Source organism: Lygodium microphyllum, chromosome 14, assembly GCF_053477565.2.
Source record: "Lygodium microphyllum isolate KBCC chromosome 14, Lygodium_microphyllum_v1.1.10, whole genome shotgun sequence".
NCBI lineage: Eukaryota > Viridiplantae > Streptophyta > Polypodiopsida > Schizaeales > Lygodiaceae > Lygodium > Lygodium microphyllum.
In genome coordinates, this window is record NC_141148.1 from 141,337,438 (window position 1) to 141,364,480 (window position 27,043).

A 27,043-nucleotide genomic window follows, 5' to 3' on the forward strand; every position below is an offset into this window, starting at 1 on the left:
TACATTACAACTTACCCTAAAGGTCAATAACCCTAAGTTTATCTCAAGATGAGGACATCTCAACTCCTTTATTTCTCACTCTCTTTGAACCAATTAGTGCGACATAGATCATCTTTGGTTTCAGGTGATCTATGCAAAGTAGGTGCTCAAAGGTTGATGCTAGATCGACTAATAGGTGACCTTTGTCTATTCCAAAAATCCGAATTCGTGTTGATCCTTGTGAGTTATGGGCGAAATCTTCCGTTGTGAAGTGGATTTAAGTGAACTAGAGTGACAAACCCTGCATTATTCTAAGGAGTACAAGGTGGCCTTAAGAAATACTCTTGATGGGTCACTAAAAGCATCTTAGTGAGAGCTTCTCAACCGGGCATGTTACACCCTGAGTCTCACTTCGTGGTCAAGCTTCCATGCATTAAATCCGTGTGAAGTAAATGCCCATTTATGTGAGCGATTAATGCTAAGTAGTCCGGAAGACGATCTTAAGGCTCCATGACCCTACGCCCAGTAATGATTTTCTGATGAGTTGCTCTTCAATGTGTACGAGGAAAATTATGTGTCAGAGCGCTACAGGTGAAAAAATGTTTATATGATTAAGGGTCCAGAGATTCTTATCGCCGATCTTGCCCGGGGATTTTTGGCTGTTACAGAAGCTATCAAATCGTCAATAATGGTAAGCCACGATCGCGAGGGATTGTTCTTGTTCTTTTACTCGATGGAAAATTTGAAGAAACTCTGTGATTGAATGAATTTTGCTCGACGGAAAGTCTTTCAAGGAAACTCGTGATTGAACAAACTTTGCTTGACGGAAATTCGATCAACCTTACATGTTCTGCCAATAACTGATTTGTCGGTGAAATTTGACCACCAGTTAATTCTAGCTTAAGCAATCCACAATCTGGGTCGTACTCTGTAGTGCTGGCAATTCGATATCTTTGATGAACTGTCTGAATCGAGAGATCTTGCTAGAGCTCGGTCGCTTGCTTACAGGACCATAGGTAGCCTTGGATGAACTGTGTGTTTTTTAGATGCAACTTTTGCCAAAGGTAATTCTGCTTAAATGGGAACTGATGTCGCACTTACCGATGTTGGACTGATGGACGAATCATTGGGTAAGGTTGTTGTAATGCACATGAGGCCTGATCCTGTTGCTTACATTCCAAGAAAACTTCCATGCCCAAGGCTGTGAACCCCAGGTGTGTAGAGCTGTGATGGAATTACTGTACAAGTGGGGTGAATGCCATATATCATGTCGCCATCATTGCAGCAGCTCCATTTTGCAGTACCAGCCTGCATTTCATCATTGTGGAGGCATGCATGTTGTTCATTATCACCTTGCCACCATCCCTTGTTGCTGTTGGAGCTGCTGCCATCTTAGCCAGCATACCTGCTGTTTTGGTACTCAGAGTCTTTTACAATGTCCTATTGCCTAGATTACTGCATTGTTCTCCCTCCTCTGCCCATTGGCATCATTGCCATTGGTGGATTGGTGTTATGTTGCACGACATGTCACAAGTACATGTACAACACACTCGGAGTGTTTCACAGTATCTCCAACACCACTCTTAGTTCACCTCATCCTTGGTCCTTGAGACAAAGGTTTGAGGCCCCACATTGCATCATTTCATTCCCATGTTCATTTTTCATTGAGCATTGTCCATTCTTTTGTTTGCTTCGCATTCCTTTACAAGGTTTTTGATGGCTGATCCAAAACCTATACCTACTCTTGTCTCATGAAGACCTTAATTTTTAACTTAATGCTCTTTGCACACTAATGTTGTGACACTTAAGTTGTGCACATGTGAGGTGTGTCAGGGTGCAGCGAATGCGGAAGTGTATGGACAAGACTGAAAGACAATGAATATGAGAGAAGAGGGAGAGAGAAAAGAGATAGTGGAACATAGAAATTTGCAATAAATGAATGCTGAAATGAAGAAGGAAAATGTATGAACAGGTTGTCCAAGTATCTCCGGGAGCCAATTTCTCTCTCCACTTGAAAACAAACAAGTGAAATGGGCTAGCTGGAGGTTGTCTACAAATAGCAAAAAAGGTCAAAAACTGACCAACTATTGATCTGGACGAGTGGGCCAAAACTAGTCGACAACACAATAAACAATGCAGAAAACTTGTGATCAGCAACTGATGTGTCATGTGACATTGCTGCCTGTCCATTGCATGTCCCAACCTGCTTGGAATAAAGTGCCTGCACTTGGTGACTATGCTGGAAAAGACCCAAACTGACAAAAAATGTGTAACTATGCTAGAGAGAGCTAATTGTACAACAATAGCTTGACAATGCCAATTTAGGGGATGAATAAATCTCTTAACACCCCCTCTTAGATCCTGGACGGGGCATAAGGCTCTGGGGTCTAGAGTGTGTCGAAGAATGGCTTGAGGAAGAGCCTTCGTAATCAAATCTGCCAAGTTATTCTCAATTTATAACCCATGAACATGTTTTTTTTGGAAGCTAGCTCAAATTTATCTTTCTTTTTCTTCGGGATGTGAACATAAAAATCACACCTGAACCCTTGAAATAATGCACATCTAGATTTTGAGCACAATAAGCCTCAAAAGGTGTCATATCAACCATGGCCGATGTAGGGGATTGATTAAGGATGTGGACAACGGTGGCTATTGCTTTGGCCCATAGACATTGAGGTGTTTGCTGCCAATGCTCCATGATAGTCTGCGCCATCTTGATCATACTGCAATTCTTCTGCTCCAATATTCCATTCTCTTAAGGTGTAGTCATGTTGGAAAACTCTTGGTGTATGCACGATTTGCACAAAATTTGGCTAGCTCTTTGGAGATAAACTCCCTTCTCTTATCAGAATGCAACCTCTTGAGTTTTCTACTAGACATGTTCTCCTCGAAGATCAACCAATCCCTTAAGTGTGAGAATACTTCTGATTTTAGCTCCAAGAAATACGCCCGAGTTATCTTGCTAGAATCATCAATAATTAGCATAAAGTGTAAACTTCCCTTGGGCCTAAAAACACGTTAAATGGATAGAAAATTCTTCAAAAATCAATAACGCATGATCCGTGGCTCGGAACAAGGGGCTGTAAAAAGGAAAAGTGGCCAATTCAAAGGGAAAAAAATGACTGTAAGTTCAAATTGGAATTTTGGTAAATGTAGGGTGCATTCACATGAAAAAGAGACAAAACTAAGAAGAAAGGAAAACAAACAAGAAACAACCCCAAGACGGGCTAAAAATAGGATGGGTGGGTGGGAAAAGGACCCCATTAGGGCAAGACCAAGACATGGTATGCTCAAATCGTTCGAGAGGGATGTTTCCCCAAGGGTATGCATAGCGAACGTACATAGGGATGCGTCCCCACACTTAAGACCTTAATAGATCAAATGATCGATGCAACAAGGGCCTAACTATTGATCATAACCCATACACATACATCTCCACACTTAAAACATGACTGACTCTTGAAAGAAAAAGGGGTAGAGTTAGAAAAACTTGGCCCAATTTGCAAATGATCGAGGGAAACCGTCGCTATCTCCGTCCTCATTGGTCCACATTAGTTTGTCGAAACAAGCTTCAAGGGCTACTTAGCCCTTTGTGAAGCCTTGCTGGAAATCACATCTCTATGTTGCTTGCTATGAATGCAAGACACACATGGTAAGTGGCTTACCCTAATCTTTGGCAATCCATGCACAAGCTAACCACAAGTTGTCTTCCGAAGGTACTCATAGTTCAGGTGGTCGTGTCAAAAGTGGATGCAACAATGGAAGCATGAAAGAATGCTGAAATAAATTGTTGAACACAAGATAGAAGAGAAAGGAAAGTGAAAACACAAGAATACTGCTAAGGAGAACTTAAAGATGTATTTGAGAAATGGAATCCATATACCAAACACGAGACAATTGTGTATAATAGTGAGTTACTAGATGAGCGGGCATTGGTGTTGGCTCCCTCTCTCCAATAGGGCATGCACTGGATTTGCAAGTGATGAATGATTGAATGTGGAGGAGTCATCTGAATATATAGGATAAAATATTGCTAAAAAATTGATCAGGTTGGCCAACATAAAATGCTAAAGTAATCACTATAATGACCACTAAAAAATACCTTAAATGTCTAGCCCACAGAAACACATGCTAGACTCACTCATGAGGTGATTATATTGCTAAAATCCTCTCTCTGATCATGGGTGATTTGACATAATACAATGATACAACGATGACGACTCATTATAACAAAGGCCACTAGAATAGGACCATGGATATCCAAGCAATAGGTGATCAAGTTACCACCAAGGTGCCTTGGAGAGAACATGGATTCCCCTCCTTTGGTCAAGACCGCCAAAGTGTTGTCAAAGTGTCTCCTCGTGTGAGCTCCTACTAGAAGCCAATCTTGCTCTTTGTCAAGTAACAATTCATCATGTGAAGAATTGGGCTCAATGAATCCCATGTCCAGTAATTCTTTGACTTGTTTGGCAACTTCTTCTCTTTCACACCAACTCTAGGATTTTAAACCCTATCAGAATTTGGTCGAATGAGTCAGGAAAGTCCCTCTCAAGAACTTGTGCAATTGTATACCTGTACAGATGAGGCTCATCTATCCCATCTCTCCACTCTCTCACACTCCGTTGTAGCATTAGAGAGTTGTGACGAGGATTACATCATCTACACTAGAAAGCAATAGTAGCAGGAGGGGCTGCTAAGCCCTTCTTGCAATCCAAAGAAGATGACCCCTTTCGTGCCATGTTCTTGGCCTTGGCCAAAGGATCCAAGTCAGAGGTGGAGGAGGTGGATGACTTGCTAGAGGAGTTCGTATTTGTTGAGCTAAAAATGCATTAGCTTCATTGAAACAGTCCCAAAACATGTTGAATTAAGGAAGAAACCTTACTTATTTAAAAAGAAATGCGTTTCTAGAGATTGTGTGTATCCCATAAACACAAATCCACTTAGGAGGGCCAAACTTTCTATAAATAGGTATACTGCCCTCCATTCAACCCTAATCTCGTTTTTGCAGATTTTAAGTATTTCAGCTTGCTGCCCACACCTCGGACGCGGAGGATATCATGGTCCAAGTTGGCCATTGCTTTTTGCAAGAGTCTGGTGTTTGTTTCCAGCCTACCACACACTGTTTGGAGCTGATTTCAGCATGCTGACTGTTGTTGCTGGTTTTTCATGTGTTTTTAGTCTTTCTCTCTCCTCACATGCATTTTTAGTCTTTCTCTCTCATGTACTGCCGTCTGCATCAGATTCAGCCTTCCTTGGCTGTGTTTGTTGGTGTTCGATATTCGGAGGTTGCCTTGTTGCGATTTGGGATCCATTTAAAGTACGACACTCTCTAGCTCATTACCCCTGACTTGATGCTTGAGATACAGGAGTTTGAGGTACAATATTTATTCACTACATAGTGTGCTTGCTGCATGAGCATTGTATATTTAATAATCATATCACTTTATTCATTCTATGTGTTCATTGTCTCTGAGTTACCCTAACCCTGACGGTGTTCTTTTATCAGTCTATGCTTTGTCGTATGGTATTATTTGTGTTTTTATGTTAGGGTATTTCTTCACATGGTATTAGAGCCGAGTTCTTTGAGAGAAACCTAGACCTTGATCTGAAAGCTCTATACAAGAAGTAGGAACAACAAAAAGGCAAATGACTTCGAACTCTACTTCCGCACCACTTTTCATATCTGAGCTAAATCCATCGAGGAACGAGTTGGAGTGGGTCTCACAGCTTGCTTCACAAGCTCCCGATATGGCCGGACAGATATTGGACTATCATGGAGTACCATGACCTTATGAGATTACTACAGCTGAGGACAATCTCATTTTGATACATAGAGCCTAGTAGCAGATAGAAGGTAAGTCTGAATTTCACCCTTTAGATTCGGTGTACCAATCTATTGACCATGTAGGAAGGGTAGAATCTCGATTTAGGACTGGCAATCCACTAGTGGAAACTGACATAGAGTATACTCCATTGCCTTGATACTTAATTCTCTCCGGTGCCAGGTATGTCTACCATTTCAGATTCTGTTAATGATGATTCCCCTTCTTCTATTGGTATGGATGATTTTCATGGTGAAGGACATATGCAAAACAATTTATGGTTTATGAGTAATGAGGAAGACCTATATCTCTTTATGAACTCAAGACTAGGTAAGTGGTTGAAACAAGAAACTGTGAGTACTCCTTTCTCTTTTTTTCCTTCAAATAATTTTGTTTTCAAAGGTAAAAAAGAAGCAGGTGCATCTTTATCATCATTATTTCAATTTAATACATTTAATGGACAAAAGGAACCCACATTATTTCCCATATCTATATCTATCACAAATCCATTTGATCTTCCTTCCATCCCACTCTCTTATTCCACTACCACATCCTTTCAGCCTCCATTAAGTGCACTGCATGTTGCCTCTCATGTAGGATCACATGTGTTTTCATTCACCACACCGGGGGGTTTTTCAAACTTAGGCACAGCTGTTAGGATCTTATCTCTTCCTTAGCTGGGTGGTGTTCCACCTTTTTCTCATACACTTTCGAGATCATTACAGCATGGGTATTCCCCCCAGTCTCTCCTGAGTGTGGATCAGTTTTGGTGCCACAGTTTGCCTTCATGGCATTACCTAGTGGACCCTTTGGTCATTATGCTGTGTCCTAGCTGACATTTGGACAGGGATTACATGTCCTAGTGTCTCCATCTCCACTGACATCTTATGGAAACATTTATGTTCGTGCCTGCACATCAATCGGCACTCATTGGACACTCATAGCCTATTTTTGTCTACCCACCTCTTTTCCCTCCTTTTCCTTATTAGACATCTCCACCACCACTACTACCACCATCTTATCCTTCACATCCATTTTACCCCACATTCCCGATACCTCATGGTTCTAACCTCATCTTTTGCCAAGCATGCATTTAATAACAAGACTCGTTTTAATGGGTCAAACTTTACAACTTGGTTGAACTTGATGAGACATGTCCTTGACTCACAAAATCTATAGGATCTTGTTTAAGGATTGGAACCCCAACTTGATCTTGCACTTATTCCATACGAGGTCGTCTGCTCATGGAAGGCTAGAAATGCCTCCGCTATTGTTGAGTTGATGTAGGGCTTATTTCTTGAGTTTCATTCTTAGCTTCAACATTTTGACTTAGCGTCAGAGCGATGGATACACTTGACTGACTGCTATGCGGCTTGAGATAGGACTCTTTGAATAAATCTTGACTATGAGCTTTATAACTTCAAAATCTTCTGATCGGGATGACTTAAAAGTCAAGTTGACTAAATATCAACGTTTCCTTGTCGAATTCTCCACTACAGGGACTTCTAAGTCCTCTGACGATCAAGTCGCATTGTTTCTTAACAAGCTGCCTCGTAAATACTTTAATTTTGTGCATTAAGTGGTTTCTTTGTCTAATTTACCCACATTCTATGAATTTGAATGTTAGCTATTGCGTTATGTACGGCTATTTGATTAGTTTCATATGAATAATCTCTCAGAGAGAATTGTTGATACTCATTCTCAAAAGGGGCAGCAAGGGAAAGATAAACCAAATCAAACTTAAAATCAAATCCAAAATCAAGCAAGGGAATCACAAGGAAACTCCGGTCTCAACTCAAACCTGGGCAGAATGCATCTAAGAAAAATAGGTATTGTCAACATTGTTAAAAGATTGGCCATTTTGACGACAAGTGTCGATCAAAGGCAAGAGGCACAACACTAAAACCCAAGTCATAGACCTCGCCCCTCAGTCAGCAACCCCCATCGGGGGAGGCAGGGTGATGACAAGGGGCAGTGGAAAGGTTAGACTAACACTGCTACTGGTCAACCATCCTAGTTGACAACGTTCTCAACTCCAAATGGCTTGTCTAACTAGTTTGCAGAGGCCCACATCGTCTCCGTAGAGACATCTGATGCGAGTCTCGTCTACATCTGTGAGTTGCCTCTTGACGAGGTTATTGTAGGGGCCCACTCATCACATCCGAGCACATTAGCACCTGTTTGGATTGTGGACAGTGGAGCTACACCTCACATGACCCCTATAGTGGACATCTTTTGCACCCAAGCCCTTGTAATCAGGCGCATAGTGTCAGAGTGCAGTGATGCGGAAGCGTGGGACCAAGACTGAGAGAGAGAGTGAACGCAGAGAGAAGAGAGAGAGAAAGAGATAGTGGAAGATGAAGATCTGCTGTATAAAGTGTGCTGTATACAAAGATATGCAGATATGTACACAGGCTCAGTGCACGGGACTGCATGTCTCCACCTCGACGATGCAACCTGCTGTCCACATTGAAGTACGCTGCAGTCTGCACGATCTCCAGCTTGTAATCTGCACGAATCTCCAGCCTGAGATCTGTAATCAGAAGTGTGGAAGACTGTGCAGAATGTCGGCTATAAATAGCCGAAAAGAATGCGCCCAGAAATAGCAGGTTGGCTGCATTAAATGCAGCCGACTGGTCAGTACAGGTCGGATTGCCACGTGGCTGGCCGACTGGTCAGTCCGACCAGACTGCCACGTGGTGCCTGCACGGCTAGGATCTGATCGCTAACACCCCCTCTCAGAGCCTGGACGGGGCAAAAGCCTGAGGGATCTGGCATGTCTCCGAAGTAGAGCCTGAGGAAGCGCCTTCGTAAACAAATCTGTAAGATTGTCCTCCGTCTTGCAATACTCCACAGCTATGGTCTCATCCAGAAGCTTCTCTTTGATGAAGTGGTACTGGATCTCTATGTGCTTCGTCCGGGCATGGAAAACAGGATTCCGTGCCAAGGCAATGCAACTCTCATTGTCGCATTGCAGCAAAGTAGGACGAGTCTTGGGGCATCCAAGCTCCTCCAACAATCTCCGAAGCCACACAGCCTCACATGTGGTGGAAGACGCGACCCGATACTCTGCCTCAGTAGACGAAAGGGCTACCGTGGGTTGCTTCTTGCTACTCCATGAGATAACACCTGTACCCAAGGTAAAACAGTAGCCTGTAGTAGACCGCCTGTGGTCCACATCGCCAGCCCAATCCGAGTTGCTCCAACCTGCAAGTACAAGATCTGACCCACCTGTGCCTGCTGGATAATGAATCCTTAAGTCAGATGTCCCCCTCAAATACCGAAGTATCCTCTGGGCAGCCTGCGAATGCACCGTCTGAGGTTCACTCATGAACCCCGCCAAGAGACCAACAGCAAAACAAAGATCAACACGAGTGTTGAGGAGCCAAATCAATGATCCAATTAACTGACGATAGCGGGAAGCATCCGCCAAGGGAGAAGCTGAATGTGAAGTGGCCTTCTAGTTCGGATGCATAGGAGTAGAAATGGTCCGACAATCCTCCATCGCAAAAGAAACCAAGAGCTCCTGAACATATCTCTGCTGAGAGATGAAAATCCCCCTCTGATCTCCTCAGGGACCCCCTCGATCCCTGAATCTCGGAGTGTGTCACGGGCCCAACGAGGAGGAGGCCGGACCTCTCCTCGTCTCTCTCCATCAGCTGAAGACTCTGGGATATCCACTGGTGGTGACTCCTCGGGGGTGACCGGTGGAACAGTAGACTCTGTATCGGAATCAAAAGACGCTGGCTCCAAAGGAATTGTCTCGGGAGCCCAACTCTCCCCTGGATCTCCAAGAACGGGATGCTCCTCACCCGTTGCTATGGCCGGAACCTTCACGAACCGCACATCTCGACTGGTGTACATATCCCGCTTTACAGGATCATACAAGCGATAGCCTTGGGACTGAGAGCTGTAGCCAATAAACACCTGTCTATGGGAAGCCGCTTCAAATTTATCACGATGAGTCTTGGGAATGTGAACATAGGGATCACACCCTAAAACCCTAAAATAAGAAACATCGGGCTTAGTCCCAAAGTAAGCCTCAAAAGGTGTTATCCCATCAACGGCCGAAGTGGGGGATCGGTTAAGGATGTGGACTGCAGTAGCCACAGTCTCGGCCCACAGAAACTGAGGTGTCTGTCGGTGCTCCATCATGATGCGCGCCATCTCGATCACACTTCAGTTCTTCTGTTCAAGAATGCCATTTTCTTGAGGAGTGTTGGTGTTAGCAAACTCCTGGTGAATACCTTTATCTGCACACAAATGAGCAAACTCATTAGAAACAAATTCACCACCCTTGTCGGATCGCAAGGTCTTCAATCGCCGGCCCGATCGGTTCTCCTCAAAGAGAAGCCAATCCTTGAAGTGGGAGAAAGCTTCCGACTTCAACGCCAAGAAATAGGCCCAAGTCATCCTGCTGTAGTCATCTATGATCAACATGAAGTACGAGCTCCGTTTCAAGGACTCGTTCCTCATAGGGCCACAAAGATCCGTAGATACAACCTATGTCCGGCAACCCTCGAACAAGCTGTCCACGTGACGCCCTCCGAAGATAATCATAGTTGAGGTGACCAAACTGAGCATGCCATCGCTCTGACTGTGTCTGAGAGGTAAGAAGAAGAGTAGGGAGAGCGGTAGAAGACGTCAATTTGTAGATACCGTTCTCCTCATATCCTGATGAGAGAACCTTCCTTGACCCATGATCAAGGACTCGCACCGAATCACTATCAAACTCTACCAAAAGTCCAAGTGAACAAATCTTATGAACCGAAAGTAGATGATACCCTAAACTTGGCACATGCAAGACCTTTGAGGTATGAGTACCACTACGTCCATCGGGAATAAGCTGCATCTCACCCCGTCCTGCAATAGACACCGAAGAGCTATCTCCGATGAGAATCTGCCCACGCGAAGGTCGCAACTGGGCAACACCAACTGATGAAGGAGTCATGTGCCGGGAGGCACCACTGTCAACGATCCACTCTTGAGCCTGGGGGACTGTTATCGCAGCATCAGAAGCCTCCGGTGTAGAGTCCTCAATGACTGCTAGATGAAGAAACGCAGCTGATGAGGGTGCAGCCACTGCTCCAGAATCCTTCGGGTCCTTGTTCGTGTCCTTCTTGTCTTTGTCGGGGCAATCCTTCTTCCAATGGTGGCCGGTCTTACCACAAATATGGCATGTGGATTCTTTTTCCTTGTCTTTCTTTGACTTGTTGTCCTCCTTCTTCTTTTTTTGGTCCTTCCCCTTCTTCTGAGAGGCTTGACCTGTCAAAGCTTCCGATTTGGAAGCATGCTGTCCCTTCAGTTGTTCCTCTTGGTCCAAGACCATAGGAACCAACTCTTCCCACCGAAGAGTAGACTCTCGCCCCGAAGCAATAAGGGCGGAGTAAAAAGCACCGAATCGTGGCAGCAACTGGGACAAGAGTGTGATCGCCATGTCTTCGGAGGAAATCGGCTTCCTCGCATTCTGAACCTGCATCTGAAGCTGTCTAAGCTTGTTGATGTGCTCCCACAACGAAGAAGACTTGTTCACGGACAAGGTCCGCATCTGCATCTCCAAAGAAACCCTCTTCATAAGGGTCATCCGGTTATACACTTGGTCAAGCTCCAGCCATATCTCCCGAGCCACTGTCAAGTGCTTGATGTGGGCTATCACGGCTGTAGTACAAGACAGAAAAAGAAAAGAACGAATCCGGGCATTCAGTTTGTCCCAGTGAGACTGTGCCTTGGCCAACTCCGCACGAGCATCGGAAGAGAGTTTGGACTCGTCTCTCACCGAGGGCCGGTCGATCTCCTCCTGTACAAGCTTTGCCAAATCATAAGACTCAAGGATGGCCAACATCATCACGCGCCAAATGCGGTAATTGTTGCCATCGAGCTTTTGATCTGAGGGAAGAGCCGGTAAAACAGGCACCTTCCGATCCATGATCGTCTGGAACTCCAAGTCAATCTCTGTAGACATCTTCACCTGTAATGCTTGAAAAAACGCAAAAGCAGCCCCCTCTGACTGTGAAAACGCAGCCTGCTAGGGCTCTTTCTTCCGCGTCCCGAACCTTCTTCACCCGCCGGAGGCGATGAAAAAGTAAAACCTACACTTGAAAGCTGAAAACACAGCCTTCCTCCTCTTCAAACAGTAGCAAACAGCAGCAAAACCACCAACTGGACTCCTTTCCCTTGCGCCCACGCTCGCTTCAACCTTGTTCCGATGCGCAGCCCTCCCGCTCGCCCTCGAACGCTGGAAACGCAGGCTTGTGTCGCGATGGAATCTCCTCTTCAGGTAGGTTCTTCACTCAGTCAGCCCTTCTTCACTGCTCTGATACCATGTCAGAGTGCAGCGATGTGGAAGTGTGGGACCAAGACTGAGAGAGAGAGTGAACGCAGAGAGAAGAGAGAGAGAGAAAGAGAGTGGAAGATGAAGATCTGATGTATAAAGTGTGCTGTATATAAAGATATGCAGATATGTACACGGGCGCAGTGCGCGGGATTGCGGGGATTGCGTGTCTCCACCTCGACGATGCAACCTGCTGTCCACCTCGAAGTACGCTGCATTCTGCACGATCTCCAGCCTGTAATCTGCACGAATCTCCAGCCTAAGATCTGTAATCAGAAGTGTGGAAGATTGTGCAGAATGTCGGCTATAAATAGCCAAAAAGAATGCGCCCAGAAATAGCAGGTCGGCTGCATTAAATGCAGCCGACTGGTCAGGACAGGTCGGACTGCCATGTGGCTGGCCGACTGGTCAGTCCGACCAGACTGCCACGTGGCGCCTGCACGGCTAGGACCTGATCGCTAACACATAGGCAACAACTCCTTGGTCAAGTTCTAGGCTCAAGGTTGCGTTAGTTTTGCCACTGATAAGGGTCCGGATTTGGCTTCGCTAGACAATGTTATACCATGTTCCTCAGCTTGGGGTGAACTTGTTATCTGTTTAGTAGCTTTGCTGGTTGGGATGAGCAGTTTTCTTTAGAGCGACTATAGTCGAGCTCCTTGACTTTCAGACTAGTTTAAGTGATTGCTCGTGGTGAGGCATAGCCTAATGGCCTATACCACATGACCAATTTTCTTATTGAGCCAACAACCGAGGGCTTTGTGTTCCATAGCTTCCAGGCATTAGCAACATCTATGGAGCCTAGGAACAATGAGTATCTTTGATATTTCTACCTAGGGCATCTTGGCTATGACTCTCTTTACGAGTTGTCTCACCATGAGATGGTTGAGGGCCTTTCTTGCTGGAAGCTAGCTCGAGATGTTTGTAGAGCATGTTAGCTTGGGAAGCAGCACTGTACCCCATTTCCTCAGCAGTACTTATTTTTGTGGGCCCACATCCACTGTTGCCTTGAATGACGCGCTGTACTTATTTTTGATAGTGGATGATCATTCGAGATACATATGGGTGTACTTTCTCAAGCATAAGTCCGATGCTTTTACATATTTCTCTGCTTGGGTACTGTTGGTTCATAACCAGACGGGTCGTTGTGTTGGTTGCATGAGAAGTGATAGCAGCGGTTAGTTCATCTCCCACGAGTTTTCTGAGTTTCTACAGCAACATGGCATCTCTCACTAGCTCACCTCTACGAACTCCCCCTCTCACAATGGAGTTGTAGAGTGTCGGAACCGGACAGTCATGGAAATGTCACGCTCTATGCTGTTCCCAACAAAGCCTCTTGAGCACCTTTGGATTGAGGCTGCTAACATTGCGGTGTATATCCTCAGCTAGTGCCAGATTGCGGCTCTTTCTTAGAAGATCCCGTACGAGGCATTCTTTGGCTCTTGGTCTGTCATATTCCACTTCAGAGTCTTCATGTGTCGTGTATACACATACACACGCCTAATGATAAAATAGGAAAGCTCACTTCTTGAGATGATCTCCTTATCTTTGTCGGATATTCCTCCGAAGCGGAAGTCTATTGTTTGTTCGATCCTTGGACGAACAAGGTGATTGTTAGGAGGGACGTCATCTTTGACAAGAGGGATATCATGCAGTTCTTTGCACCAGATTTTGATCCGATTCCTCCTTCCATATCACTAGAGATCGTGCCTACTAAGCTTGGTCTACTACCTGCTCTTGACCTACCTGTAGATTCTTCAACTCCTAGGCTCCCTCTGCGAGTCCCGTGACCTCGCTAGTATCAGTAGACCATGCAGGATTCGGGGATCTTACCACCGGATTCCACTTCGGAGGGACTTAAAAGATTTGCCTAGCTTGCACCTCAGGCATCATTTGCGTTGCTGTTTACAGCTGATTACATAGTGCATTTTGAACCGGATACATGGCAAGAGGCTCTTCAATATCCTCAATGGCGAGATGCCATGGAGAAGGAGCTAGAGTGTATTGATTGAAATGATACTTGAACATTGGTGGATTGTCCGAGCCACAAGAAAGTCATCGGGACGAAGTGGACTTTTAGGACCAAGCTAAAGGCTGATGGGACTTTAGACAAGTACAAGGCTCGCCTTGTCGTGCAAGGGTTTTGTCAGAAGCATGGTATTGATTACGAAGAGACCTTCGCATCTACTGCGTCGTTGACATCTTTTCGGTTATTACTCGCGCTAGCCGCTCACCACGGTTGGCTGATATATTAGATGGATGTTAAGAGTGCCTTTTTGAATGGTTATTTGGAGGAGGAAGTCTATGTGGAGCAGCCACTAGGATTTCCTTCTGTGAACCCAAGGGATAAGGTATTCTGCTTGCAAAAAGCTCTTTATGGGCTAAAGCAAGCACCATGGTCTTGGTTCCATAGGATGGATGAGTTTTTACAGACTCAGGGATATCATTCCACCCCTTATGATCCGACTTATATGTTCCATCTACTGTAGAGAGAGTCAGCTACATCTTGTTGTACATTGATGACTTACTCATCACAGGCTCAGATTCTACTGCCATAGTGGAAACCAAGGCAAAGCTTAGTGCTACATTTGAGATGATGGACCTCGGTTTGTTGTCTTACTTCTTGGGGATGGAGGTAGTTCGATCTGGGGGTTGTATTTTTGTTCTTAAGGGTACATTGATTTTGATTAGGCAGGAGATCTTGACACTCTGCGTTCCCATGGCGGCTACCTCTTCACCTTGGGCACAGCTCCCATTTCTTGGTCTAACCGTAAGCAAGAGATAGTAGCGGCTTCCACGTCTAAGGCTGAATATAGGGCTCTCTTCGATGGCACCACCGAGGCCATCTATCTGAGGATTTCAGTGGTAGCGCTTTACTTCCCTTGTGACTCTCCCACCGTTGTCTACTGAGACAACCAGAGTGCCATTGTCCTTGTGGGCAATCCGATCATCACACCACGGATGCGGCATGTGGGAGTCTAGTTCCACCTTTCTAGAGAGAAGGTTGAGCTAGGTACTATCCATCTAGAGTTTATGCCTTCATCAGACAATTTTGCAGGCATTTTGACCAAAGCGGTTAATCCGTCGATTTTTCAGTACCTTTTTTTTAGGATCGGCTTGGGTACACCCTCCCCTACTTCTTCAGGTTGACGAGGAGAGAGTGTTTTCCTCTTGCTTTTCCTTGAAGTTTGAGACCCCGGGGGTAGCTACTTCTCTTAATAGTGACAATGATGATACTTACAAATTTTAGATATTCATTCATTCATTTATTTTTTTGTATTGTACTTATGGACATTTGTAACTTTACCCACATTATTAGGAGTATGACATGATTGTAAAAGGGCACTTGGGCAAGTGAACAATTCCCCTGCGAGGGTACTATCCAAGTGGTATCGTTTCATTGCATTTTGCGTGAGCATGGCATCTTGTAGCTCCCTTTGCATTACCCCATGCATTGGCATTATGTTCATGTAAATATATATATGTGCGTATTTATTCATTTTGGTCTTTTGGAGTGGTCAACTGTGGATCCACCATATTCGTGGCATTGCACATGGTAGTTTCCAAGGCAGTTCTCCCTAGCTTGCTTGCTTTGCTTTGTTTGTCTTGCTTGCTTAATATCTTTGCTATATTTGTGCCACCCACACCTTAGCCATTTTCCTTCTTCACTGATACCTAGTACTGGTAGGGATAGTATGCTTGTTTTGTGAAGGTCTTGGGTTTGACCATCCCTTATCACTCTCCCGTTTGGGGCATGGATACTAAATAGGACGAAAACTGATTTGAAATCCTCACTGTTAAATCTATCAAAACTACAACGCCCTTTAAAAAAAAAAGAGTCCATAACTAATTTCATCCACCTTTGTAGGACGTAGACCACTGGGCAGCTGATGTGCACCCTTTGTCCAATGCCTTGGTCTCTTTGGGGTGATCACTTGGGCTTCCTTGGGAAGATAACCATCACCTCTGTAGTTTTAATAGGCCACTGGGCAGCTGATGTGCACCCTTTGTTCGATGCTTTGGCTGCTTTGGGATGGGACGTCTTGGGGTAAAAGATAAAAGAAGAAAAAAAGGGCTTAGCTGGTCTACTTCTCGTGGCACTGTTTTGGGGCCCGAGAGGGGATGTTAAGCTAAAAATGCATTAGCTTTACTTAAACAGCCCCAAAACATGCTTAATTAAGGAAGAAACCTTGTTTATTTAAAAAGAAATGCGTTTCTAGAGAGTATATGTGTCCCATAAGCACAAACTCACTTGGGAAGGCCCAAACTTTCTATAAATAGGTACGTTGTTCTTCATTCATCCCTAATCTCATTTTTGCAGATTTCAGGTATTTCAGCTTGCTGTCCATACCCCGAACGTGGAGGACATTGTGGACCAAGCTGGCCATTGCTGTCTATAACAATCTGGCGCTTGTTTTCAGCCTACCACACATTGTTCGGAGTTGATTTCGGCATGCTGACTATTGCTGCTGGTTTTTCCTGCGTTTTTAGTCTTTCTCTCTCCTGCATTGTTGTTTGTATCAGATTCAACCTTCCTTGGCTGCGTTTGCTGGTGTTTGACATCCGGAGGTTGTCGTGCTGCAATTCGGGATCCGTTCAAAGTATGACACACTCTCCAGCTCATTAATCTTGCCTTGATCCTTGAGATATGTGAGTTTGAGGTATAGTATTCATTCACTACGTAATGTGTTTGTTGCATGAGCATTGTATATTCAATAGTCATATTTCTTCATTCATTCTTTGTGTTCATTGTCTTTGAGTTACCCTAACCCTAACCGTGTTTTTCTATTAGTCTGTGCCTTGTCGTATGGTGTCATTTATGTTTCTGTGTTAGTGTATTTCTTCACAGTATCCTGCTTCTTCTTCTTTCTCTTCTTTTTTCTTGAACTTGCTAACTCTTTGCAATCCTTGTGCAAATGTCCTTTCTTACCACAGTGGTAACCTAGGGTCTTCAACTTCTTTTTGTCACCTCTCTTTAAAGCTGCAAATGCTTCATTGGAGCCACCATACTAAGATGGAAGCCTCCCTTGTAACCGCAAAGACATCTCATGCTCAAGCAACACTGAGGACATATGTGTAAAGCTCATTGGTGTTGATGACGTCTGGGCCTGCAAAGCATTGGCTACTCCAAACTCCAGAGGGAGTTTGCAGAACACAGTTCCCACAAGATGAGCATCTAGAAGGGTGGACTGCATGTGTTGAAGTTGATATTGTACCTATGTAACATGAAGCAAGAATGATTGGATGGTATCTTTTGGCTCAAACCTCATTTGTTGGAGTTGTCCATAGAGGGTAATTGCATGTATGGTTGAGGGAGCTGAAGGAGATATGCGCAACAGGAGTGCTGTGTGTGCAGTAGTAAGAGAGTGGAGAGAGAGCAAAACCGTGAGTAGGGTGTGCACTAGTGTGGTACACACAAAGAATAAAAGAATGTATTTATACTTAAGAGTATGGTACACTTATACCTGTAAGGGCGCGTTCACATGTATAAGTAAATATATACACGAGAAGTGTAACGAAGGGCCTTTACATCCAACAACCTTCCACTTAAAGGTCTATAGTGAACCTTTAACTAACTCCCACTAGTCAAACCAACTTCCACTAGTGGAATAATGCAATGCTCATATTGAGCCTTTGCAAGGCTCTTAGTGAGAACATTTGTGGGTTATCCCGTGTTTTGATCTTAGTCAGTGTGACTAGACCATCATCTAGAACATGTATGATAAAGTGGTACCGCACATCAATATGTTTGGTACATGCATGAAACATGGCATTCTTAGCTAGGCATATAGTACTCTGGCTATCACATCCAAGTACAAGTGTTTTGGTGGGCAGCTCGAAATCCTTCACCAAACAGCCAAGCCAAATAGCTTGTTTCGAAGCACTAGTGGTTGAAATGTATTCAGCCTTCGTGGTAGAGAGTACTACTATCTTTTGCAATCTAGAGCACCATGAAACTACCCAACCAGTCAAGGTGAAAAAGTACTCTCTAGTAGACTTGCGAGTATCCAAGTCACCTACCATGTTTGCATCACAATATCCTTGCAAATCTAATGTACCCTTTCCACAGCGTATACATATTCTTTGTGTGCCCTTAAGGTACCGGAAGATGCATTTCACTACCTCCCAATGTGCTTTGCTAGGGTTTGACATAGACCTGCTCATCACGACTTCCACAGCATGAGCAATATCAGGTCTAGTGGCAACCATAGCATACATGAGTGACCCACAAGTTGAAGCATAGGGAACACCCTTCATAGTACTGGCTACCTTATCATCTTTTGGGCAATTTTCTTTCCTAAGCTTAGTGTATGGTGGTAACGGTTCACTAAAAGGCTTAGCATCAGCCATAGAAAACCTGTCAAGTACTTTGCTGATATACTTTTCTTGAGAGAAATAAGAGCTGTTGCTCTCTATCTCTCGTTACACGCATGCCTGAAATGTGTTCAACTGCACCCAAATCCTTCATGGAGAAGGCTGAATTCAACTGTCTTTTCAATGTATTAACCTGGCTCTTATGCTTACCAACAATAAGCATATCATCCACGTAAAGCACAAGAATAATAAGGCTTCCATCATCAGCCTTTTTTGTATATAAGCAGTGATCTGCATTGCTTCTCTTGAACCCATGTGAGAGCATGAAGGCATCAAATTTCTTTTACCATTGTCTAGGAGCTTGCTTTAGGCGATACAAGCTTCTCTTAAGCCTGCATACCAAATGCTCCTTTCATGTCATAACAAAGCCTTTTGGTTGCTTCATGTATAGCTCTTTTTCTAAATCACCATGTAGGAATGCAGTTCTAACATCCATGTGATTAAAGTGCGAATCCATAGATGCTACAATGGCAAACAATACACGGAGAGTGGTTATCTTGACAACATGTGAAAACACTTCGTGAAAGTCAATCCCCTCTTTCTGTGTATAACCCTTAGCCACAAGTGCCACTTTGTATTTGTGTTTGCCATCTACACACTTGATTTTATAGACCCATTTGTTAGGAATGGCTTTCCTACCTTTGGGCAATGGGACCAAATCCCAAGTATCATTTTGATACAAAGATTTCATTTCTTCATGTATAGCTAGCTCCCACTTTTTCTTTAACTCACAAGATTCTCTTTGTATGTGAGAGGCTCATCCTCATTTGTGAGTAAAATGCAGTCCAAAGAGGGATCAAACCTTTGTATAGGTCTTTAGACGCGTGTAGAGCGTCGCACCCAATGATCTATATTCTCAAGCAAGGGGTCTACATTCAAAGGAATGTCAATAACCTCATTATTTGGCTGCTGAACTACATTTTCAGGTTGTTGTAATTCATTTTGAGCATGCTGATTATGCTGCCCAAGCTGATATTTAGCATCCCTTTGCTGACCATTTTCATCTAGTTCGATAATGACACGTTGAACATCAAAACTAGCATCAAATGGGGCTGAATTTTCAGTGATTGATGGCTGTTCAAGTGACTGATCATGTTGAAATTTCACTTTCTTCTTGTTTAAGTCACTAGATGTAGCCTTTTTAGGAGCTTTGATTCATTAAATACCACATCTCAGCTGTGGATTACATTTTTCATGCTTGGAATCCAAACTCTATAACCCATTTCACCTTCATTGCCATAACCCATGAAGATGCCTCGAATGGATCTCATGTTGAGTTTGGTTCTGCTATCAACATGTACATGTACATAACATTCACAGATAAAGACCTGTAAGTGGTCATATAAGTAGGTTTGCTAGACCAAACCTTTTCAAGGATGCCACTATCAAGCGCATGATGTGGAGATCGGTTGCAAATATGCACCGCGGTTGTAAGTGCTTCCCCCCAAAATGATTGCATGAGATTAGCTGTGGACAGCATGCACTGAATCTTCTCACATAAAGTGCGATTCATCTGCTCAGGCACACCATTAGATGCAGATTATAAGGGATGGTGAGCTCCTGTCTAATCCCGTTTACATCACAAAATTGATTGAATTCTTTTGATACATACTCCCCTTCCATTATTTGCTCTTATGCACTTTAGTTTTAAACCCTTTTGAGTGCTGATGAATGCATAAAACCTTTTAAAAATGTCCAATGCCTCACTTTTCTGCTTAAGCAAGTAAACCCATAACTTTTTAGAGTGGTCATTAATAAAAGACATGAAATAATGGAAACCACTATGAGTTTTTATTGGCATGGTACATATATCAGAATGGGCTAAATTCAAAACACATGCCTTTTTAGAGGCTTCATGAGAGTATGAACTCTTTACATGTTTTCCCAAAATGCAGTCATCACAAAAGTCAAGCTTTGAATTTTTCACATCAACTCTTCCACGTGAAGAGAGTTCCTACAAACCCTTTTGGGTCATGTGTCCAAGATGCTTGTGCCATTGCTCCATGTGTTGCTGCACTTTTGCAACTGTAACAAACTTTCCAAGAAGTGCCTTGTAGTGCAGATAATACAAAGTTCCTTTTTGTTGCCTCTAGTGACAAGCATGGATCTTTTCTGCACATTCCACCACTAAAAGTAGTCAAGTGACTCCTGTTGTCTAATTGCCCAATTGAAAGCAAACTCTTCTTGATGCCAGGTATATACCTAACATCATGAAAAATTAGTTCCTGGCCATTTTCAAGAGCTAGGTGTATGGTGCCAATTCCCTCTATGTCACATGCATAGTTATTCCCTAGGTAAACTTTCCCAAGGTGACCTACTGCATAACAAGAGAAACACTCCAAATACGGAGTCATGTGAAACGAAGCACCTTTGTCAACAATCCACGATTGTGGCAAACCATCATGAGCAAACAACAAGGCATCTATCATATCCTTTTTAGTTATATACATGTCTTCTATTGTCATAGCATGTGGATTTGAAGATGCAACCAACAAATTTGCAGTGTCTTCATTTTTTTTGATCTCTTCAATGACAACCCTAGATACCACATTTTTCTCTGCTTCTTTAGGGGTAAAGTTCTTGGCCGTTTTCAAGAGCTAGGTGTATGGTGCCAACTCCCTCTATGTCACATGTATAGTTATTCCCTAGGTAAACTTTCCCAAGGTGACCTGCTGAAACCAGCCTTCCTTCTTGGAATGGGTGGTGATAACCTGATTTAAGAGTTAATTACAGCAATAAATAAATGCATATAAAATGAAATACACACTTTACCATAACATTCTTGGACAATAGATTCCCTACTGGCCCCAAAATTGGTGCCCCTTGCTGTATTTCTTTAGCTTTCATTCAATTGGAAGGAGTACAACTCGAGATTCTTCAATCTCCTCTTGCTAACCAATTGCTCTTGCTATCATAAATGACCAGCAAGCCTTTTGGGTCATTTGCCCCTTGATTCACCCATGACTTCTTCTCTAATTTGACCCTTGGCTGGCCAAATGCTGTCCCAAATCAATTTGGGATGGGCCGGCTCTTGAAATCCCTTGATAATCTTCAATTATCAGCTGCTAATTTCAGTCCCTTGAGCCTTCAATCTCTGGCACGGATCCCAAGGTGGTTGCTAAACCCTAATTTTTGCTGTAAATTAGGGTTTACTGCAGAAATTACAGATCAGCCCACCAAAAATGGCTGAGATCTCCTCCGAATGGCTAAGAATTGCTGAGAATGGCTGAGCATAGGCTTAAAGAGATGAGAGAATGGTGTAGAGAGAGAAAATTCTGAGATTTGTCGCGAAGAACTGATCAAAATCTGCTGCTGCCCTGCTGTACCAGCCCCAAACGGATGCACCAACAACAATAGGAGCATCAGAGACTGTGATCTTCAGGAGAAAGTACATCAACAGCAATTGTCAGCTTCCCAAGGTCAAGAATTTACAATCTCCATCACCAAAATGGTCTCCAATGGCTAGGAATTGGCCCCAAAAGCTGGCACCAACAGTCCAACACCTCTTCCCAATAGCTCCAAATTGAAAAAACGAGATTTCCCTCTCCCTTCAGCCCTATTTAGCCTTTCCCCCACTTGCATGGGAAAGTTTTGCCAAGTGGCAGCTTTCTTAATCCATTTTCAGCAATTTTCAGCCGTTTAATTAATTTTCAGAATTAATTAATTCTGAAAATTAATTTAGCCCTTAATCCATGCCCAGAAAATTGACCTTGCCTATCCAAAAATTAATTGGCTATGCCACTTGCAACCCAAAGTGGTCCCATGCATTAATTGACCCTTGGACATGCATTAATCCATTAATTAATGCCTAGTCCCTAGTGTCACCACTGACACTTAATGGCCAATTAATGGTCCTAGGGACAAACTGAAACCAAAATTCACCTAGAATCTAACAAGTGTAACTTGTTACAACTTTTGCCTTTGACACCCATCTTTTTCACAGGGTCCTTCGGCCTTCAACTGTGAAAAAGTAGCTTGCACTCCACATGTGCAACACATGTGCATCTTTTAATTGCACATTTGATTAATCCTTTAATCAAATGTCAATTAAACATAAGCAAAGCATCAAATTTTCACGGCCTCGTGACACCTGTTGCATAACAAGAGAAACACTCCAAATATGGAGTTATGTGAAACGAAGCACCACTACCAATAATCCATGATTGTGGCAAATCATCATGAGCAAACAATGCATCTATCATATCCTTTTTAGTGATATACATGTCTTCTATTGTCATAGCATGTGGATTTGAAGATGCAACCAACAAATTTGCAGTCTTCATTTTTTTTGATCTCTTCAATGACAATCCTAGATACCACATTTTTCTCTGCTTCTTTAGGGGTAGAGTTCCTTTCTCTCTCATAAACTAGCCTTTTGCATCTATTCTCTTTTTAAATTACCTCCAATTAGGCTTTTTATGCCCTTTGCGTCCACATTGGTAGTAACATCTTGCTGTTTTTTCTTGCTTTTGTTGCCATCCATTTTTGTGTTTATTTGCATCATTTGACTTTTTTTCAGTCCTCCTCTTACATTATGGGCTGATCCATTACTATCCCCACTTGCCTTGCATTTAATCTCCTCATTGAGAATAGAACCACGCACACCATCAAAAGTCAAGTTGGGGTTGTTACTCAAAGAGACAACCAATGCTTTCCATGAATCTGGTAAAATCATGAGCAAGAAGATAGCATTCAAATTGGGATTAAAAGACGGCAAGTTTGCACCTTGTAACTGACTCAAAATCCTAGTAAATGTATTCAAATGCTGTGAGGTAGACTTAGACTTATCAAGCTCCGGTATTGGAGTGTGGCCTACTAAGAATATCTTGCGGCCAAGCTCGAACCGTCGTGTTGCCTGCTACCCTCGCCTCCCTCACGATCGTCGCCTACGTTGGCGCCCCCTCCTTCCTCGCTTGAGCCCTCGCCTTGCCTACCCGTTGCCCCTACCAGTCTTCCGTCCTGCCCGTCGCCTGTCCTGTCTGAATGTCCCGCTTGCCCTGCCCATCACCCCCGCCCTGCACGTCGCCCTGCCCTGGCCGTCGCCCCGACCTCACCCTATCCGTCGCCCCACCTTGGCCACCATCCTGCCCGTCATTCCCCCCCCTCCCCCCCTGGCGCACTTCCCCCGTCCGCAATCTTGGACCTATCCGGAACAAACACAATAGGATTCCCCTCCCTCGCCATCGATTCCCCCATCCTCCAGTTGCTCCCTCCATCTGCAGCAACCCAATCCCCCCTCCCCCTTAGGTAGCACCGTGACATGATTGTTAGTCCTCTTAGTAGGGACGCGCAATGGAAACCCCTGGTCAGACGCCCGCGCACTCAGCGAGTGCCCCCCAGTCAAACACCTTGCGCGTAGTCCTCTCTGAGGAACAACTCTTAGCCGTCCGAGCTAAGGAGCTGGAACTAATGGAAACAACAATTTATGGTCAGGTAGTAGAACATTCCCTAGCCAGGGCCCAGCTTCGGGACTGGGTATACTCCACGCTACGCATCGGGATAGTGCAGATTGAGGAGGCAGTCCTATTGGGCCAAGGGATCTTCATGTAACCGGCCTGTTCACTGGGAAGGGCGGTAGTGTACAACCAAAATATATAAATGCTTTCACCCAATTAATAGCCGCCCATAGCACCTGAACTTAAAGACACAGAATCAAAAAGAAATACAGGAAGCTAGAATGCTCCTGTTGCAACACAAACACCCTGTTGGCCCCTAAGTCAGGCGCCCCTTGCGGTATTTCTTTATTTTTAAAGAGAGAAAGTACAATAGGCTGTCTTTCACCTATTCTGAGTGAAATTTGGCAGCATAACAGTACAATTACTGACCCAAAACAAGCTGACCAGGAGGGGAAACTCTGCCCCAATCTGAAACTTCTGGTTGGAATGCAGAATTGACCATTTCAGCTTGCTGTAGTTACTGGTTCAGACCTGTTTTCAATTCATACTGTCCTGTACTGTTCAGCCCACTGTAATTACTGGTTCAGACCTGTTCTGAAACCTGTTTTCAGCTCATACTGATCCCTGCACTGTCTTGCATCATCTGGGTCAAGTGCCCCTTGATTCTGACATCAATTGGGCTCTAAAATAACCTTTGAACAGTCCAGAATCAGTTCTGATTTAGTGCTGTTTCAGACACTTGCTTGGTGAGGTTACCACCCTCACCTATTCCTGCTTGTGGGCAGCAAACAACTGCTCCTGTTCCTGGAGAAAAGAGGCCCTTGCCTCATGCAAAAACAGCATATTCCACACAGCTGTACCTGAATCAAAAGAAAGGCCCTTGATTCTGCAGCATAACCATACTGTCAAGGAGAGAAAGAGAGAGTAGGAAGCAAGCTAGCCCTCTGTGCATCATAGACAAGGTAGACCAGCTCTCAAGAGCTTTCCATTTGCAGCAATCCATCTCCCTTTCACAAAATGAGCCCCCCATGCATTGAAACTCGTTTTTTGTGCTGCCCTCTCTCTCTCTTTTGGGAATTTATGCCCAAATTGTGACACATGGCATACATGTAACAATTTTCCTGTTTAAACCTTTCGGTCTAAAATTCTCCATCCTCGGTTCAAAATTTGACCTCAGCATAGACCGAAGGATTAATCCTCGTATAAAAACGAAGATAATGACGCGAACAGATTCTGAGGTCCAAAAATAGTAACTCTCTAAATTTTAGGAGTTGCTTCCATTGCATCCCCACTAGTCTTCTGACCATCTTTGCAGACTATGGCTACATCCTCGTACAAAAACAAAGATAATGACGCGAACAGATTCTGAGGTCCAAAAATAGTAACTCCCTAAATTTTAGGAGTTGCTTCCATTGCATCCCCACTAGTCTTCTGACCATCTTTGCAGACTATGGCTACATCCAAATCTGTAATGTAGTACAACTGAAAGTGAATTTCCACTGATGACCCCACATGGACTAATCTCTTGAAGATTTGTCCATCTTCACTTTGAACTAGTCTCTTCCAGGCTAGTTCTTCAACATACTTGTCCATATACACTTTTACAAGTCTCTTCCAGACTTGTCAATCTACAGTGCCATCAGTCTCTTCCAGACTTGTACAGCCTGCGTCTCAGACCCAGCCTCAGCAATAGGGAGCAGGCGGGCGTGCGACACCCCCTCGGTAGAGCAGTCCTCAGCCCCCTCTTGTCCCCCCCACCTGGCAGGACTGCAGCCCCCCACATCCACCACCTGCGCTACAGACTACCTCTGGAGTCCCCATAGCCCCCACACCCACCTTCCCCCACATCCCAGGCCCCCCCTCACTCCCCCCCCCACTGACCCTGGCCCACTGCCCCCCCACTCCCAAGACCACTAGCCCCCCCCCACACCCGCCATGTACCTCCGTCCACCCCACCATCCCTCGATCACCCTTCTCCCCATCACCTCCCGTACCGAGTACCTCCCCTGATCCGCACCTGTTTCAGGTGACTCCCCCCAGTCCCACCCCCTGTCACAACTCTATAGAAACAGAATTTGTATCCTTTTTCATTAATTTGTCTATATAATGATTTATTAAATTTATTTCCTTTGCACTAATTAGATATAAAGAAAAGTGCATTGGAGCTGGCCACTGATGAGTGGTCACAGGTTATGGTGGACCCACGCGGTGGGTTAGAGAAAAGATAGTTCACACTTCCACCTATATGACCCGATTGGGCGCCTGTGACTAGAACTCACGCATATCAGGGTTAGACTCGCACACAGAAAGGATTGATGCCTTGAAGTGTGGGCTAGATCCACCAGAACAAACAGTTACAATCAACAAGATGGCATGATCATGAAATGCTTGTATAATGTGCATGTGTGGGCTGAAAGCTTGAAATGCACATTTCTTTGTATAGGAAAGTCACATGAAGATTCGGATACCATTTTTGCGATGTACACAGAAAAAGCTTTCATATGACACCCATATTGGGGGGGTCCCTAAATTTTAGGAGATCCCTAAATTTTAGGAGGTCCCTAAAATTTAGGAGCCTCAAGTTAGCCTAAAAATGCTAGTCCTAAAAAATAGGAATGTCATTCTAAAAATAGTAAGTTCTGTACTCTGACTGTGCTTACTAAATTTGGTTGTTTCTATTCTTGACAGTATTCAACCCAAAAAGGAAGGCCATAGAGAAGAGACAAGTGTCAAGACACTTGTCACACAAGTTCCAAGTGTCCCACCACTTGTCACATCTCATGACATGTGGCTGGACACTTGTCTTGTGCTACTCCACTTTCCCCTTTTGTACTAGCTCTCCCCTCTCCTATAAATAAGAGCTCGTTTTTCTTCATTCATCATCATTTTTCTTTGCTGTAAACTCATGTACAGCACCCACAGATAGCCAGAAACTGGCCCCATCCATCCCCATCATCATCCCCCACTTCTCCATTATCAAATTCCTCCATATTCCCTCTTCTATCACTGCTGTTTTACAGGACAGCAAGCCTGTAAATTCATTACAGCACCTCCTTCTCGAGCTCTTTCTTCCATTTTAGCAACAAGAAGCAAGCCCTATCCATGTACTGCTGATCAACGATGGAGAAAGGCTGATTTCCCCT

The 27,043-nt window shown here is 44.1% G+C and overlaps 1 protein-coding gene across 6 annotated transcripts in view; it reads left to right on the forward strand.

Annotated features, from left to right (window-relative positions):
- The first annotated feature begins 360 nt into the window (after positions 1-360).
- Positions 361-27,043, forward strand: part of LOC148026174 (DHHC-type zinc finger family protein) — a 70,962-nt gene continuing 44,279 nt past the window's right edge. Inside the window, exons 1-2 of one of the 6 annotated variants that reach the window (XM_087693456.1) lie at positions 365-670; positions 16,654-16,790. Coding sequence is in view for 2 of the 6 variants with exons in the window: in XM_087693459.1 (XP_087549585.1) it covers positions 587-670 (84 nt within the window). In the remaining 4 variants the exon portion in view is untranslated. Of the gene's footprint in view, positions 671-16,653; positions 16,791-27,043 lie in introns of all 6 variants that reach the window. The other 5 variants (XM_087693459.1, XM_087693453.1, XM_087693457.1 and 2 more) reach the window with 5 other exon arrangements.